At 44.0% G+C, this 18,926-nt stretch overlaps 1 protein-coding gene across 1 annotated transcript; it reads right to left on the minus strand.

Annotated features, from left to right (window-relative positions):
* Positions 1 to 9,582: 9,582 nt before the first annotated feature.
* LOC147854086 (auxin-induced protein PCNT115-like) lies at positions 9,583 to 11,748 on the minus strand. Its single transcript, XM_087332573.1, has 5 exons — positions 11,340 to 11,748; positions 11,057 to 11,257; positions 10,522 to 10,694; positions 10,322 to 10,424; positions 9,583 to 10,230 (listed from the first exon to the last, which is right to left on the minus strand). Exons 1-5 carry the CDS (start codon positions 11,562 to 11,564, stop codon positions 9,889 to 9,891), a joined length of 1,044 nt encoding a protein of 347 aa, XP_087188699.1. The 5' UTR covers positions 11,565 to 11,748; the 3' UTR covers positions 9,583 to 9,888.
* Between the last annotated feature and the right edge of the window lie 7,178 nt (positions 11,749 to 18,926).

The raw sequence follows: 18,926 nt of genomic DNA on the forward strand, positions 1-18,926 counted from the left end.
GGTTACCGAAGCTCCGGAACGGAGATATCCTCTAAGAGAGAGAAGGACCCCCCGGAGATTTCCGGAACCAGAGCACGTGCTGCTAACCGACGAAGGGGAGCCGGAGAGCTTTGAAGAAGCAAAGCATGACACCCAGAGCCGCAGGTGGTTGAGTGCCATGCAGGACGAGATGGATTCCCTTCATGAGAACCACACATATGAACTTGTGGAGTTGCCGAAAGGAAAGCGGGCACTTCGAAACAAGTGGGTGTTCAAGCTGAAACCGGGAGATGCCGGAAACCCCCCGAGATACAAAGCCAGGATCGTGGTGAAGGGGTTTCAGCAGAAGAAGGGCGTCGACTTCGACGAGATATTCGCCCCGGTAGTGAAGATGACCTCCATCCGGACGGTGCTGAGCATAGCGGCAAGCATGGACCTCGAGGTAGAACAGATGGACGTGAAGACGACATTCCTTCACGGTGACCTCGAAGAAGAGATCTACATGCAGCAACCGGAAGGATTCGAGAAGAAAGGGAAGGAGCACCTGGTATGCCGGTTGAAGAAGAGCCTTTACGGACTGAAGCAGGCTCCCCGGCAATGGTACCGGAAGTTCAACTCCTTCATGACCGACGAAGGGTACCACAAAACGCAGTCTGATCACTGCGTGTTTGTGAAGAAGTTCGAAGGAGGAGACTCTCTAATACTCCTCCTGTACGTGGACGACATGATGATCGTCGGACGGGACCAGGTCAAGATACGGACGTTGAAGAAAGCGCTTCACCGAACCTTCTCAATGAAGGACCTGGGTCCGGCGAGGCAAATACTAGGGATGCACATCATCCGGGACCGGAAGAAGAAGCAGTTGTGGCTATCACAGGAGAAGTACGTGACGAAGGTGCTTCACCGGTTCAACATGTCGGAAGCAAGACCGGTCGGGTCAACCCTCCCGGGAAACTGCAAGTTGTCCAGCAAGCAAAGCCCCAAGACAAAGGCTGAGAAGGAGGACATGATGAAAGTACCATATGCCTCTGCCGTCGGAAGCTTAATGTACGCAATGGTGTGTACAAGACCGGACATAGGATATGCAGTTGGAGTGGTGAGCCGGTACATGAGCAATCCCGGCAAAGAGCACTGGAACGCAGTCAAGTGGATACTCCGATACCTGAAGGGCACGGCAAACGTGTGCCTCCGATTCGGCTCCGGTAAGCCCGAATTCGACGGCTTTACCGATTCGGATATGTCGGCTGATGCAGATACCAGTCGGTCCACATCAGGGTATGTGATGACGTAGGCAGGTGGAGCTGTTTCGTGGCAGTCGAGGTTGCAGAAGACGGTTGCGTTGTCAACCATGGAGGCGGAGTACATGGCGGCTGTTGAAGCCAGCAAGGAAATAATATGGATGAAGGACTTCATTAGAGAGCTCGGTATCCAGCAGGAGGAGTACCGACTCTACTGCGACAGTCAGAGTGCCATCCACCTTGCGAAGAACGCGGCTTATCACTCCCGGACGAAGCACATCTAGCGAAGATATCACTGGATCCGGGAAAGGATAGAAGACAAGGAGTTCGTGCTGACGAAGGTCCACACGGACGAGAACGGGTCGGATATGCTAACCAAGGTGCTCACACCCGACAAGCTGGAAGCATGCCGGAAGAGGATCGGACTGGAGAGACATCCCATGCCGAAGTGAAGGGGGAGTTTGTTGGGATTTCGGTCCCTCCGGATGGGATGTCCGGGGATGAATGACAGCAAGCCCGGTTGCGGTTACGGAGCCGGATGATGAAGACCCCGGTTACGGAGCCGGATGATGAAGACCCCGGTTACGGAGCCGGATGATGAAGACCCCGGTTACGGAGCCGGATGACGAATGTACCCGGAGAGAGATCCGGATGCGGAGACATATTTGGGAATATGTTTGCCAAGAGCCCTTGAGGCTATATTTGTAAATAGCCCGAAAGTCATATGTGTATAAATATGACTTAGGGCAAACAGTTAAGTTGTTGTTGCTCATTTTCTGTTTTCCACTAAGAGGGAGCGAAGTGAGAGCAGCCGAGAGAGAGTGAGAGAGAAGGAGGAAGGAAGAGGTCGACGCCTCTGTGTAATACCGCCACCTGTGGCGTGGACAGCGAGCTCAAGGTCGTCGCCTTGCAGCTCGCCATTGTACATTCCCGCGTATAGTGATAGTTGGAGTCTTGCACTCCCGTGGTTTTTTCCCACTTAGGGTTTTCCACGTAAAACATCCAGTGTGCCCCTCTCTCTATTGTTTTTTCGTGCATTGTTGAATTTCCCGTTTTCTGTGAATCGATCCTGTTCCTCGGTTGTGGCTGAGCTCGGAATTCCGACAGTAACAATATGCCAGTCAATGCATCCTCTTGATTGATGAAAGTGAACCAGAGTGCAATGATGAAGCCATTGTTGATGAGCACAGAGAGAAATGGCTGAGTGCGATGCAAGATGATATGGACTCCTTGCATGAAAACTACACCTACGACCTAGTAGAGTTGTTGAAAGGTAAGAGAGCACTGAGGAACAAATGGGTCTACAAGGTAAAGACAGGAGAAGCCGACAACACGCCCAGGTATAAAGCCCGTATAGTGGTGAAGGGGTTTCAACAGAAAAAGGGCATCAACTTCGACGAGATATTCGCACCAGTCGTGAAAATGACATCCATCCGAACTATTCTGAGCATAGCTGCTAGGATGAACTTGGAGATCAAACATCTGGATGTCAAAATGGCATTCTTACATGGGAAGCTGGATGAAGATATTTACATGCAGCAACCCAAGGGCTTTGTAGAGAAAGGGAAAGAGAACCTGGTATGTCGACTGAAGAAAAGCTTGTATGGTTTGAAACAAGCTCCACGCCAATGTTTCAAGAAGTTTGAATCCTTCATGGTGGAACATGGGTTCTAAATAACACAGGCTGATCATTGTGTGTTCGTAAAAAGGTACAACGATGGAAACTTCTTGATTCTCTTGTTATATGTGGATGACATGTTGATAGTCGGTAAAGATACAAAGAAAATCGGAAGCTTGAAGAAAACTCTGCGCAAATCTTTTGCCATGAAAGATCTTGGACTGGCTAAACAAATCTTGAGGATGCACATAGTTTGAGACAAAACTAAGAAGTTGCTATGGTTGTCAAAAGAGAAGTACGTGAAGAAAATCCTTGAAAGATTCAACATGTCGAATGCAAAGCCGGTTGGCTTGGTGTTTGCCAACAAACAACAGGTTGAATGCTAAACAATGCCTGAAAGGGGAGAAAGAAAAGGCTGAGATGAGGAAACTACCATATGCCTCAACCGTCGGCAATCTTATGTATGCTATGGTTTGCACAAGCCAGACATAGCATTTGTTGTGGGAGCAGTAAGCCGATATATGAGTAATCCAAGAAGAGAACACTGGGCAACAATGAAATGGATACTGAGGTGCTTGAAAAGCACCTCGCAGGTATGCCTTAGGTATGGTGTTGGAAAACCTATGCTCAAAGGATTTACCGACTCAAACATGTCGGGGGATGTAGAGTCAAGTCGATCCACATCAGGATATGTGTTGACTTATGCAAGGGGAGCAGTGTTGTGGCAATCATGACTGCAGAAATCTGTAGCCTTGTCGACTATAGAGGCGGAGTATATGGCAGCGGTAGACGCCAACAAAGAGCTAATTTGGATGAGAAATTTCCTCAGTGAGTTGGGAATGAAGCAAAGGGATTTTTTGCTTCATTGTGACAGCCTGAGTGCCATACATCTAGCCAAGAATGTTGCATACCACTCCCAGACTAAGCATATACAAAGGAGGTATCACTGGTTGCGGGAGAAAGTCGAAGAAGGAGAGTTTACTCTCTTAAAGATCCATACCGACGAAAATGGATCCAACATGATGACTAAGAGCCTGCCAATGGATAGACTTAGAGTTTGTCGACAGAGGACCGAACTAACTTACTCCCTCGCACTGGAGTGAAGGGGGAGTTTGTTGGGAATATGTCCCTCCAGTGGGCAAAGCTGACTGATCGAGCCGACCAGAGCCGAAAATTGAAGACAAGGAGGAGCCGACTGTTCGGAAGTAGCTGACAGTCGAAGAGTCGACAATAGAGAGTCAGCTATTAAACTGCTTATTATTATTATAGTTAATAGTAATAGCAATGATATGTATCCGTGGCTCCATTTGTAAACAATCCATATAGGGTATGAGTATAAATACACTTAGGGCAATACTTTTATATGTGTGTGTAGCTGTAGAAACAGTTGGTGAGCGAGAGAACAAGAGTGAGTGAGAGCGGTGCTACAGCTATGTGTGTGCAGCTATAGATGACAAGAGCCATGTGTGGCAACTACACTCGACAAAAAGAGTGTTGTAATCCTCTCCAGATTGTATACCCACTATATAGTGAAGATTCGTTCTCCCGTGGTTTTCTCCCGTTTTAGGCTTTCCACGTTAAATCTATGTGCACTATTTTGCTAGTGAGTCTGTGTTGTGTAATTCAGGGCATTTGTTTTCGTGGATTCACAATTTGATTCTCTACATGAGAGACAAATAGAGAGAGACCTCAGAAGAAGAAGCTATATTAGTGAAAATATAATTACATCCAGCAATAACTAAGTTACAAAATGTTGGTTTAAATACCAACTAATTTAGGGCAAATACCGATTCAAACAAGACATAAGATGAATTGGAGATAGTCGATTCAATCGAGGAGTTTGATTCGGGAGAGCCGAGTTGTATGACGAGCAAGCGGAGGAGAGGGCAGCCGAAGCCAAACATCAAAACGAAGGATTAGACGTGTCAAGGGGCACCGATGTCATGACAACGAAGGAGCTGAGATGAGCCCGACAAGCAGACAAGCCAACCGTAAGGGTCGAGGTGCAAAGAACTAAATGAGTCAAAGGTGCCTTGGACCTTAGGGATCATGGGATGAAGAACTAGACTGAACATGCAATGTGAGCTAGGTGGGAGGATGCTAGAAGGAGTCGGTTACAAAGACTGGCTACATCTAACAGAATGGACCGACGTCAAGTTGAGCTTCAGGGGGAGCGTTGAGCAAGCACACTCAACATGGGTCCAACTAGCTAGACAAGCTGGTAGGTAAGACCGGAGTCAATCTTGTTGGCTAGGCCAAGTTTCTGGACTAGATGCTAGATCAACTATAAAAGCTAGATACCAGATCCGGATGATGGACCGGCTGAGGACGCCGTCCAGAACGTCGCACATGCCAACCTATTTTATTAAATAGGTCCAACGTAGGCAATTAGTGTCAAATGCTTCTTTAAGAGCATTGAAGTACATGTCAGTACTTCTTAACCTTTTTATAGGTAGTTTGTATTGTAGTATTCTATACACGAGGACAACACTGTGAGAGTTGACCGAGAGTGTAAAGATGGGAGGATTACTTTTAATCCTAGGGATTGAGATAACCCTTAACAGCCATGTGTGAACTTGTCTAGGGGCCTTAGGCCTGCTTATAAACATGAAGCCTACCTATCCTCATGGAAGACATTATTCGACTATTCGACTATGTTGAAACTGTGATTTTGTGGTTAACAAACTATTGTGGGGAGCGCACACCGGTACCATGTATGATTCAATGCCATGGTGGTGGTATAGGATACAATACAAGGAATCGGGTCCTTCACAATCCCTTCAGTCAAGGGAGGTTGAGTGAATTGACACTCCTCATTCTCTCTGTTTCTCTTTACAATCTTTTATCTATTTCCTTATTTTATGCCGACATTAAAAATACTCTCTAATATGTGGCATTAGAGTGACTTTCCTATGTTTCTTTTGTTGATTTTTGTTTTCTTTTTTATTCTGATCAATCGATGTTCGTCTGAGGGTTGATCCAGAAAGTCATTCACAAAAGAACTTCAGTATTTCCTTTTTTTCATCAAAAAAAATAATATTTTTATTCTTTCTTCTCTCATTCTTAAAACATGTTTAGTTCAACTATGTTGTATTGGTCATATTTATAAAACATACATAAATTATGTATATGTATGTGTTTTATGTCGTTATTGCGTATTACATATGTTATTACATTTGATATGACGTCAATACCTCAATTGTGTATTACCTACGCTTATATATTTTGGATGTTGTATGTGCGTAGAGGCTACATGCGTGGATAACATTATTCATTTGTTTATGTTTTGTTAATGATTTTTTTGTATATTCATCTTTAAAAACTTTCCTAACTTTTCATTACAAGAGTGTGATATTTTAAAGAGGAGAGTATGTTACACGCATTACTATAATTATATCATGTGGTAACTTGTATTGTAGTATTCTACAAGTGAGGATAAAAGCGTGAGAGTTAATTGAGAGTGTAAAGAATGGAGGACTATTTTTAATCCTAAGGATTGAGACAACCGATAAGGCTAAGTGCGAACTTGCCTGGAGGCCTTAGGTTTGGTTATAAATATGAGGCCTAGATATCCTCATGGAAGACATTATTCGATTATGTTGAGACTGTAATCTTGTAGTGAATCAACTCTTCTGGCGAGCGTGTGCCAATACTAAGTAAGACTCAATGTCATGGTAGTGGTATGGGACGCCATTCAAGGCTTGGGTGTGTCTCAATTCCCTCACTCGGGGGTGGTCGGGTTATTTGACACCGTTCTTTCTCTCTCTTTCTCTTTACAATCTTTTATCTATTTCTTTATTTTATGCTTAGACTAGAAATAATCTCTAACAAGAAGCCATGGGCTCAAGGTGAAGCACGACATTGTTTATCCATCCTCGTGACAACATTTAGTACACCAATTAGATACATTCCATCTATTATAGCCAATGCTTGAATCCAATTCATATATGATGAAGAGTCGTGACAAAGAACATCCCTATGTAATCTTCACGCCAAAGAATGACATCCCAATTGAACTCCCAATCGTCATTGCGATGCAAATAAGCACGTCCACTTCAAACTCACTCATAATTGAATGATATTCTACGAGGAAACATTCCTTTTGCTTTGTTGAGATGAAGATGTGTGGACTCTTTGAATGTTGTTGAATCAACACACCATTACACTATGAGGAGCACAAGTGTATTTCCTAAACATACTGCGTAATAATCACACACAAAGTATAAACGTTCACAAGCATACTTGTACAAACTAAAGAGGGAAGATCGCATGAATCATGATTGACACCAACATGCCCATTCAAATTTCGTAATCCTTCATGGAAAAAGCCATCAACTCCATCTCCTCAAGTTCAAGTTCGTACATCATTCACACCCTTCTCATCAGTTCTCCCGTCATCAACTTTATATGTGTGTAAATGTGTGTTGTGGTTGTCTAATTGAGTAAATATGGTTGTGCAATGTCCAAATGTACATGCTAATATATATGTGTATGACGTGATGTTTTTATTAGTAAATGATGGTAACACAATATCACTATGCATTGTATATGTTTCACTAGAAATGTGAGCATTAATTTGTCTATCTAAGTGTGTAGTTTATGTGAATTTAAACATGGGTTTTAAGTGTCTAGTGGTCTTGGGATGAGTGTTTAAGTTTCTCGAAGAGATGAGGAAGCTTTACATAGGAGTTTTGATATTTTCATCGGGGAACAAATTAGCATTCCAAATAAACGGAAAGACCCTTGTAGATCTTGGACATAAATATTTAACCCCAAAATATGATGAGAAAACAGCATAAGAGAAAATATGGTTCAACTTTCTCTTTTCTTGCTCAAAAAATGAATTAATATTTAAATGGGCAAGTGGTTGGTTAGGAAACGTGCAAAGCTCCTAAGCCCGTAAAGATGGCATTCTAGCCAAGGTCAATTTTATCGCTGACAATAGAGAGGTCATGAAAGAAGCTCATTTTGTTCTTAAACTTCAAGGAATTTGTGTGGAACTGGAAATAGATATTGGCCAAGTGAATCATATGTAATTAGCCAATTTATACTAATGAGATGTGTCATGCTACTTGATTGCCCAATATTGACGAGAAATTATGTGTATGTAGGAGAAAAAGGTAGGGAAACCTGAATCCGTGTGAGACTTACGGCTCAATGTCGAGCCTATAGGCTTGGTTCCTATAGAGTTTGGTGAGAAGGATCCATGTTTATTTGCTCTTGAGTAACCCTTCATTCGGGTGGTTTGTAGCATGAAATGATGGCCATCCATGGTGTAGGCTTAGGTGTGCATATTCATTTTTATTATCATTGTAGATTCTCAACTATTTGCTTTCTAGTTAGGGGGCATCTATATCATTCATTACGTACATAGAATAGTTTGAACTATTGACTCTTTAGTCCCTTTCAGCCCATGACAAGAACTCCAGCTTTCCCACACACCCAATTAAATGTTTATCTTTGTGACATTTACGGGTTTCTGACTCAATTTACCCAAGTCCTTATTATGTCAGTTGTATTAATAAGAGATTTAATCATTTCAACAACTTCTGAAGTTATTTACAATATTGTTTAGTGGAGTTTGATAACTTCCACAAATGCAAAGGCTATTTCAGAAATTATTGCAAGTTAATATAGAATGTGCCATTGCTTGTAAAATAGCTTATATGAATTATTATTACCTAAACTTAATAGATTTGACAATAAGTTCAATAGCATGTTATGATTTCATCATTAATATCATCAATAGTTCAAATTCACAGAAGACCAAAGCTTGAGCAATTTGGCTTTTCGAAATATGATCAGGTGATTTACATACATGGACAATTAGTTGATGAACCAAAGAAATATGCATGTTATGTATGTCTTATATATATGTTTTTCTTTATGTGTATATATATAATATATATATGGGAAAAGTACCAGGATACCCCTGGAAGTTCGTCTATTAGAATGCCCCTGGAAGTTCCAAATTTACCAAACTACCCCTATGTCCAAAAAATTACACTTTATAAAATAATAATACACTCAAAACTTTGGTAAATAAGGCTAGTTCGGGTCCATTTTTTGGACATAGGGGTAATTTGGTAAATTTGGAACTTCCAGGGGCATTCTGGTAAATAGACAAACTTCCAAGGGTATCCTAGCACTTTTCCCTATATACATATATATATAGACACATCTACATACAAAATACGCATAAACTTTTTATGGGTATGTGATGTATCATATGTTTACACATTTGAAGGAGTATCCTTCAAAACATCTAAGTTTGAAGTTTAGATTGACATATGATTGCCCCCTTAATAATGCAAATGGTGAGTGACAACAATTGAATTATGTTTGGCAAAATATAAGATGGTTGGGATGAACATAACACAATCATTCACCACATAACTTTCTTCGTCAACCACTTGGATGATTCTTCAAAATGCAGTATGCTTCGATAACAAGAAATCAACACTTTCAAGCCTAACAATCTTATTAAATTGCCGAGAAATAAATCCATTATTATTTTCATTATTTATTATCCATGCCCTAAACATAAACTCCCTCACTATTGAGACCTTGTATTCATTGTAATAATTTATGATGACCACACCACGCCAATGATCAATGTACATTAGTCATCACATAAGTTCTACTTATACTCAAACTTCATGATTTCTTTTTTCATGAAAACTAAACTGAAGGAAAATAGAGCAAAGTACTTAACTAATAACCACACACAGTTTTAAGAAATTACTGAATATCTCTCCATAATACAGAAACATTTAAAAACTTATAGTTACTCTACAGAGTACCCAACACAGTTGTGTTGTATTATTGTGCCCTCCGTTAACTTTGTGATGAGCTAATCAAAACTTATGGTTAGTCTACAATGTACCCAACACAGTGGTGTTGTATTATTGTGCCCTCCATTTAACTTTGTGATGTACTAATCAAAGAGGACATTTCACCATTATTGAGATAAACCGGGCTCCAATGCAATTGGCTCATGATGATTTGTGGAAGATGTACAAATGAACCATGTGCAAGAAACATTGTCCCAAGCTATGGGGCTTGCCAAGAAGAAAGAGGAGGTGTGTCAGAATTCATGAAAGTGAAATTGATTTGACTATTTCTGTCTCCAGCTATGGCATCAGCATCAAAGAGCGCCTCGATCTCGATGATATCTTCTTTACTGAGCTTGACTTGCAGTGATCCCACATTCTCATCAAAGTTTTTGAGCTTGGTAGTGCCAGGGATTGCTACAACATCATCTCCTTGATGTTGAACCCATGCAAGAGCGAGTTGACCAGTGGTGCAACCCTTTCTCAATGCAATCTCACGTAATGCCAGGAATAGCTTTTCATTCTTGTCTAAATTTTGTCCCGCTAACCTCGGCTGCCCAACCTTCACTTCAACAAAAATCTAATGCATTAGAAATCCCTATGTAGGATACATTTTGGGTTTTAGCTATTATATTGCATTGCAAAGAGGCTACCTTTCGGAAATCTGTGTCATGAAGACCCTCTAGAAGTTTCGCTCCAAGGGAAAAGAAACCTCGACCTAAGGGGCTGTAAGCTACAATGCCAATACCCAATTCTCTAGTAATTGACATAAACAGAAAACTTTTTGTCAGTGACATACATATAAGAAATTCATGCATTCATGATGGAAAGAATAGAGTCAGGGAGGACATACCGACAAGTGGGTATTATGTCTTTTTCTGCATCACGAGACCACAAGGACCACTCAAGTTGAACAGCAGTGATGGGATGCACTGCATGAGCTCTTCGAATGGTCGATGCAGAAGCCTCAGAAAGCCCAAGATACTTAACCTTGCCTTCCTCTACCAGCCTCTTCATTTCCCCAACCTGGTTCATATATATAACATTTGCATACAATAGTGAGCAACATATACCCTGATATTAATAAAGAACTATGCATATGCATATGCACTTGAATATGTAGATGTATATGTATATGCACATCCACATGCATATGTATATGTATATGTACATGTAGTTGTAGTTGTAAATCTAGAATTACACCTGTACTAATATCTATATCCATACTTACAGGTATATGTTGTATTATATCTAGATCTATAGATATAGGTATATGTTGTGTGTGTATGTGTATGGCAACAAAGATCAGTTTACACCTATTGAGACTATGAAAAGGATCGATGCAAATGGAAGAATTCTATCATCGAGTAAACAGATTTCATTCTTACGGTGACTTCAATTGGCACGGTTGTGTCAATGCGATGCTGATAGTAAAGGTCGATGAAATCCACATCGAGCCTTTGTAGGCTCGCCTCACAAGCCGAACGCACATATGCGGGATCTCCTCGCACCAGGATATTTCCATTATCCTCAATGAAGACCCCAAATTTTGTTGCAAGTTGAACCTCATGCCTTTTTCCTTTCAAAGCCTATTACAATACGGTTAACCTAAAAAACAGCCAGAAACTAGATATGGTAATGAAGAGAAAGATATAAGAGCAAGCCACCCACCTTGCCCAGAAGGATCTCATTATGGAAAGGTCCATACAAATCAGATGTGTCCAGGAGTGTGATGCCAGAGTCAATGGCATGGTGGATAAGTTCAATCATCTCATGCTCAGGCTTTGGGGGTCCATAGAAGGCGGACATGCCCATGCAGCCCAGCCCCTGTTCCGAGACCTCCAGACCTTGGGAACCAAGCTTCACTCTGCCCACCTCCACATCTGACAACGCCATAGTTGCTGCTACAGTAACCGATCACTCTACCAATCCTCGTATTTGTTTGGAACAATCGATCCCAACTCACAACTATATATTACATCGCCGCCTCTCAAGTACATAAATGCAACTAGCCAGTCAAACAATGATAAACGCAAATACTTTGGAACACAAGCAAACACCAATTTGTTTCTCTAAGAGGATAAAGAGAACCGTCAAAAACTGTTTTCATAAACCAAAATTTGTCCTTGACTCTACCTCACTTTAGATTGGAGTCTCTTCATTAGAAACATAGAGCTCGCAGATATCCTAACTTTGTAAATTTTTTGTCACAATTTGTATTTCAAAATCATGAACATGACCCTCATCGTGCGTTCATGCCATTAACAGTGATTCAAAGTTGGTCGGTCCACATCCCAAATTGAACACAATTACTGGTTTCCTATTTGATAATGTCGAAAGGAAAATTGTCCCTATTGCGCAAGAAAGATGAAGAGTGGTTGTAGGGACCCATAGTTATGCTTATAGTGTTCAAGGGTGAGTTAGGTGGAGACATGTGTTCATATTTCAATCACATCTCATCGGATTAATCTGCTCTAACAACTCATATCTTCAAAAATTTTAAAACCTCACAAGTCCAAAGTAAACTTTCCAACTCTAAATTTCCTCCATCCTTGAGCCCCAAGATTCCCAAGAAATCAAAAACTCAAACCATCCACTAATCGAAAAAACAAAACCTAAAAACACTAGCCTAGACATTTTATAAGACTTTGGAGCTTTCTTGTCCATTAGTTGAGTTTGTATTTGTATTCATATCTATGGAGGGGACTTGGTTCGATGTGCCTGCATATGATATTTATGGTCTTAAGTGAGATTTGAACCTACACCTTTAGTTTGGAGTCTAGACAACAATGTATTCTAACAAATTGAAATAATATCTCTTCATTCTTCATATCTTTTATGCATATTGATTTTGATCATTCTAGATTCTCAACTATTTGCTTTCTGATTAGGAGGTATTCATATCATCTTTACAAAAAATAATTTGAACTTTGGACCTTTGTGTCATTTGAGAGCCCATGAGTCATGACAAGACCTCCAACTTTGCCACAACACCCCATTAAATGTTTATGTTTGTGACATTTGTGGTGGCTTTATCATGATAGTTGTATCAATATGATATTTAATCATTTCAACAATGTTAGAATCAACCTACAACATTGTACAATTGAGTTTGAAAGTTTCCACAAATGAAACATCATTTGTTAAATTTAAGAAAAAAGAAATTATTAATGGAAGAGACTTAAATTATCTTCCATTGAAAGGGTCAGAGATGGATGTAGTATTATTTTATACCCTAAGAGTATAGATCAAACCCAAAACAATTTATTAACAAGAGAAGCATAAATTCTAATGTATAGCATATCATAATCACGCCACGCAAATTATCAATGTGTATTAGCCATCACATAAGTTTTACTTATACTCGAACTTTGGCATTGCATTTATTTTTCCTTCATTTTCCCTCACCCTCATCCGTATCCATATAGATTTCTATATGTAAATGTTAACGTGTGGAAGCTTATAACAAACCGACTCAGCCAAATAGCAACAGAACTCAAATACAGGTTTAATGGAACCTCGTGAACACATAGTGCACACAGGAAGAGACAAAGAGAGCAGAACATAAACTCTATATTCAAAAAATAACACTCTGTACATACATCGTGCTTCCACAACACTATTTATATGAGTCCTTAAAAGGACTAACAGAAGTACTTATGTACTTCAATGCTCATACGAGCGGCTGGCACTAACTATGAAGATAATGACTACCTAGTTGTCTAAAAGCATAGGCCCCTAATAGCCTTTCGTTTCACACTTGATCCGGCTCTCTGATCCGGATACAATCAGGCTGAAGCTTGTACAGTCGATCCGGATCCGGTTGAGCTTGTCCACCCAACACTCCCCCTCAAGCTCAAGTTGAGGTCGGATCGTGGTATTAGTGTTTGTGGTAGCCGGTCCTTTCCTCCGGCTCCTTCTAGCGTCCTCTCACCTTACTCGCGCTCCTTGTCCAGTCCGGTGTCGCGTTGTTACGTGCGTGCGTGTAGAAGGGGCGGGACCACGGGGGTCTTGGACTAGGGAGTGGAGGAGGAAGAATAAGACCAAAAATGGAAGTTTAGCTCAAGACGAGGTGAGAAAGAATAAGACAATAAAATAGAATAGACGGGCAAGATGCTCAACAAGTTAGGTTAAGGAAACATGAACCTTTACAATGGTGGCCGCCATGGCTGCACCAAACGACTATGAGAAAAACCCTAAAGGAAAACCCTAACCGAAACCCTAAAACCGAATAGGAAACCCTCGACCTAAGTGGTATGCCTCTCTCCCTCAAAATAGGCAACCCCTCATAAGTGACCCCTCCCTTCCTTTTATAGCCCAAGGAAGGGGGGACATTACAATGTGGGATAAAATTCCCCTCTTCTTTCTACATACCATTTCCTAGTATACATGTGCACATATTGCACACCATCGATTTGCCCATTCCACCCCGGTTTCACACTATAGCTGGAAATCTTCACCACATCCACCCCCACCAAACCGCACATCCACCGGTATGTGCCAAGAAAGGAAAAGGGTGAGAGATTTCGGCGACGGTGATCAATCGGGTCTTTCGCCTTACCGGCACCCAACCGTCTTGCCGGTCCCTTGCCAGTCCCTTGCCGGCGTCGATCCGTCTTGCCGGCTCCTTACCGGCCCCGACCCGCCGGCTCCATCCGATCCACCATGTCCGGCGCACGCACCTTCTTCTTCGACCGGCCATCCCAAACACCGTTGCCGATCCGGTCTCCCTTCCTTCGCTCACCACGCATGTCCTCCGGTTAGACCCCCGATTACTTCGATTGCTCGCCGGGTGCCGCTCCTCGCGTATCACGTGTGTTCCACCTCCAGCTCGACCTTCTCCTTGCCCTGAACACCTCGTACCGACTCCCTTCGTTCTGCGCTCGGCTTCCGTAGGCACTTTCCGTGCGTCGTTGTCGTCCATCAAATGCGCGCTCGTGCTTTGGTCCTTACGTGACCCTGTTACGCACTCCTGGCTTCTCCCTCGCTCGTCGTGCTCTCTCACCGTAGAGCGTACCATCATCCCGACCACCATGTCAGTGTCCTTCGCGACTCTCGTCACCGCTTCATCCCGACTCTCGTCCTCTTGGCCCGCTTGGCCTGGCATGCCTTCCGGGACGCCACGCTTCCTCTTCCCGGCACGTAGCCCGTTGCTCTCCACGCACCTCCTCCTGTTCTCAAGACATAGCCTTCCATGTTCGCCGATCATCCGTTGATACCGGCACCTCACTGCTCCGTCTCTCGCCGCGTGCATTCCTCGCAAAGGCTCGTATGTCCTCCGGGTGCGCTCCCGAACTCTCTGATTGCACTCCGGATTCCGCCCTTTTCGTGCCGCGTATGTTCCTCCTCTGGTTTTATCGTCTCCGCATGCCAAACACCTCAACGTGTCGACTCTTCCTGCTCCGCGCTTGCCTTCCATAGGCTCTTCTCGTGCGCCGATGTTGTACCCCGAATATGCGCCCATTCTTTGGCCCTTAGGTGACCCCATTCCGCGTTCCTTGCCTCTCCTTTGCCCGTCGTGCTCTCTCGCCGTAGAGCGTACCGTCATCCCGACCTCCGTGTTGGTGTCCCTCGAGGCTCTCGTTACTGCCTCGCCTCGACTCTCATCCTCTTGGCCCATTTGGCCTCGCATGCCTTCCGGGACGCCGCACTTCCTCTTCCCGGCTCGTAGCCCGTTGCTCTCCACGCACCTCCTCCGGTTCTCAAGACATAGCCTTCCATGCTCGCCGATCATCCTCGTGCTTGTCGTTCGGCCTTTACGCGGCCACATCGCACGTCTCGCACTCCGCTCCACTCTGCGTACCCTTTCGAAAAGGTACGTTGCTTCCCCGACATCCGTGTCGGTGCTCTCGTCTTCGGTGTCCTCCGAAACCTTCGATGTTGCCGCTTCGCCTTGAGGTACACCCTCTTGGTCCGCCTGGCCCGCTCGGCCGCACACATCCTTTGGGATACCCCGTTTGCTCTTCACGGTACGTGACCCTCCGTTCTCCATGCATCCCCTCCGTTTTCCCAGACACAATCCTTCGTTCATGTCGATCACGCTCGTCTCGTTTCGTCGATCTTGGCATCTTGTCGCACTGTCCGTCGTCCCGCACTTGCCTCTCGAAGGCTTCCTCCGACCGTCATCGTCGATCACTCGTTGCGGCTCCTTCGAATGCACGCTTGCTTTTTGGCCCTTCGCCGGCCGTAGTGCATGCTCCGTTTTACGCCGTAGTGCATACTTCGTATTACGCGCCTCATCCACCGTAGACCCGACCTCCGCGTTGGTCTCTTCGTCCTTCGTTGCCGTAGCCCATTCCGACTCGGGCTTGCCGTCTTGGCCCCGCCCGTCCATTATTTCATACCGGATATCTACACCGGTCTCCAACTCCACATCGGCCTCTAAGTCCTCGCCGCCACCCGCCGTCTTTTCGGTCTAATGTTGATCCGCAACCGCCAAAGTCTCAAGAATAGGTGTGGAGGGTTTCCCTTGCTCTCCGTCTTCCGCCAAGCCGTAATCACCGTGCCCGGTTAGCCTCCTTCTCGCGCTCACCGGCTCCCACCGCGTGTTGTGGCTCGTACGCCTCGGCCTCCAATCATGCCGACTTAGCCTTCGCCCGGATCGGTCTCGGCCGATCGAGTTCCGGTTTGGTCGACTCCCTTCCGTAACCGTAACCGGCCGCTACCTGTTTGTCCGCACCAATCCGGCCTTGCCGGCTCTTCTTCGGTTCAGGCCCGATTGACCAGACCCCGCTCCAATCTTCTTCCGCCTCGTTCCAGGCTCTGACCGGCTGTATTCCTTGCGCTTCGTGCGCGGGTCCTAACTACTATTGATAATCTATTATGTTGCTTTACGTTGTTTTTCTACTGTGTCATTCTCATGGGTGAAGAAGGTACAATGTTGAGGAGGTTGGCCAAGAAGATGGTTTGTGTAGAAGATAACGAGGAAAAAAACCAAGAAAAAGAAGTATGTTGAAGTGGTTTATCCTAAAAACTTCTCCACGAGTTTGGGTTCATCCAAAGCACTTTATTTTGGTAAACAAGTTTTGTAAGATAAAAGTAGTATATATAAAGGAAAATGTAAAACAAAAGATTACCACAAAAGTTCTTTTTCCTAAAAGAGATTGTAAAAGTAAGTACGTGGAAGCTTATGAGAAACCGGACAACAGCAGAAAGAACGAAGAAAGATGGAGACCTTGAAACACACACACACACACAGACCTCGGGAGAGACAGAGAGAGCAGAACATAAACTCTATTCAAAATAATAATACTTTGTGCTATTTACAACGTGCTTCGACAACACTATTTATACAAGTCCTTAAAAGGATTGACAGAAGTACTACGTACTTCAATGATGATACGAGCGGTTGACTTACACTAACTACTAGGACAATGACTACCTAGTAGTCTAGAAGTGTAGGCCTCTACTAGCCTTCCGGTTCACACTTCAGTCCGACTCTCCGATCCGTCTCCTGGTTTTGGATATCATCCAGACACCGATCCACATATGATCCGACTCAAGCTTATACAGCCAATTCGGATCCGGTTGAGCTTGTTCGCTCAACACTCCCCCTCAAGCTTAACTTCAGGTCGGATTGTGGTGTTCGTATCTGTGGCAGCCAGTTCTTTCGTCCAGCTCCTTTTGGCGTCCTCCCGCCTTGCTCGCGTTCCTTGTTTGGTCCGATTCCTCCTTTTACGACCCGTCTGGTTCTGCGCTCCTCGACCTCCTTGGTTAGCTTGTTTGCTCAACAGGCCCATCTAAGCTCCTTTGTTGTTGTGACTCTGACGTCGACTTCATTGCTCGCAACAAAGACTCACATTATTAGAGGCAACGATACGATGAGACTAGCCTCAACCTCAACATGGACCAAACTTGCACACCACCTCCAGTACAACTAGTAGCATCCCATAATTGGGACAAGCTCGGGAATAACTTCATTCATGGGGCCCAAATGCCAACTCGAGAGAAGGCTAGAAGACTTGGAGTTGGCACTAGGAAGGTGAAAAGTAACAATGGTGCAAAAAAAAAAGCAAATTTAACAAGATGCACCAACAATGCCCAAAGAAAATCGAAGACGGTGACGATATGATGGTGACAACTACAACTTGACAATCAACATAGCTCAATGATGAAGATTGCAAGAAAGTGGTTTGGACCATACATTATGACAAATGCAAATGACAACACCACTTACGACCTCTCTAAACTCAACATCAAAAGACTAGTGGTTTCGATAGTAGGCGAACGAGTTAAGATCTTCAAGAAGTGGCAAAAAGATGAGTTGAACCTCAATGACTCAAGAAGATGAACATAAAAGGAACAAAGGATTGAGACGCTCACAAACGAAATGGTAGTGCACCTCAATGTGCTTAGTCTGGGCATTAAAGACAGGGTTCTTTGCTACCTAGATATTGTTGAGGTTGTCACAGTAGATCGTTGTTGGATCGGACACCTCCTCCTGCAGATCCTAAACCGGCCCGTGTCAACCTTTCCGGATGAATAGTGACGAGTCCGATTTGGACGTCGCAAAGCCCATCCGACGCAATCATTGTGTGATCTTCACGTTCCAGGCACGTGGGGCTTGCTTTAGTCCGTAAAGGGACTTCTTCAATCGGCACACCACCGAAGTGTTCGTTCTGGAGTGAAATCCGGGGGGTTGTACCAAGTACACCTGTTCCTCAAGTTCACCTTGCAGGAACGCATTCTTTACATCCATCTGATGTAAGTGCCACCCCTTTGCCGTAGCTACCACGATCAAAACATGGATGATCGTCATCTTCGCGACCGGCGCAAATGTCTCATCGTAGTTGATGTCGTGTTTCTGCACATAGCCTTTTGCTACTAATCGGGCCTTGTATCGGTTGACCGAGCCGTCAGTGTTGTAGTTGACCTTGTACACCCACCTACATCCGATCGGCTTCACACCTTTCGGTGCGTCAACTAGGTCCCAGGTTTCATTCTCCGCCAATGCGCGCATCTCTTCCTCCATTGTGGCACGCCAATTTGCATCCTTCGCCGCTTTTGCGTAGCTCTCTAGCCCATGCATTTCCGCTACATGGGTCATGTACGCATAGTGATGTGCCATGTACTCGTTGTATCCGAACCACACAACAGGGTTCTTCTAGTAGGTAGATCGGCGTAATTGCTCATTAGCCGATGTTGAGCCTTTCTTGACTCACGCGGACTTCGCTCTCAAAGGCCCGTCATCACTTTGCTCGGAGTCAGATTCGCGTCGATCCGACTCACCCTTATTCGTGCCGTACTCCGGCATCTTCT

This window comes from Azolla caroliniana, unplaced genomic scaffold (genome assembly GCF_043228905.1).
Source record: "Azolla caroliniana isolate FFs.n. ecotype wild unplaced genomic scaffold, voAzoCaro1.0.p SCAF_16, whole genome shotgun sequence".
In the NCBI taxonomy this organism is placed as follows: domain Eukaryota; kingdom Viridiplantae; phylum Streptophyta; class Polypodiopsida; order Salviniales; family Salviniaceae; genus Azolla; species Azolla caroliniana.

Coding starts and splice junctions, on each gene's coding strand:
- LOC147854086 (XM_087332573.1), bottom strand. CDS start 11,564: ATGGCGTTGTCAGATGTGGAGGTGGGCAGAGTGAAGCTTGGTTCCCAA. Junction 10,695..11,056: donor CCGTGCCAATTGAAGTCACC/GTAAGAATGAAA, acceptor TATATGAACCAG/GTTGGGGAAATGAAGAGGCT. Junction 10,425..10,521: donor GACATAATACCCACTTGTCG/GTATGTCCTCCC, acceptor GTCAATTACTAG/AGAATTGGGTATTGGCATTG.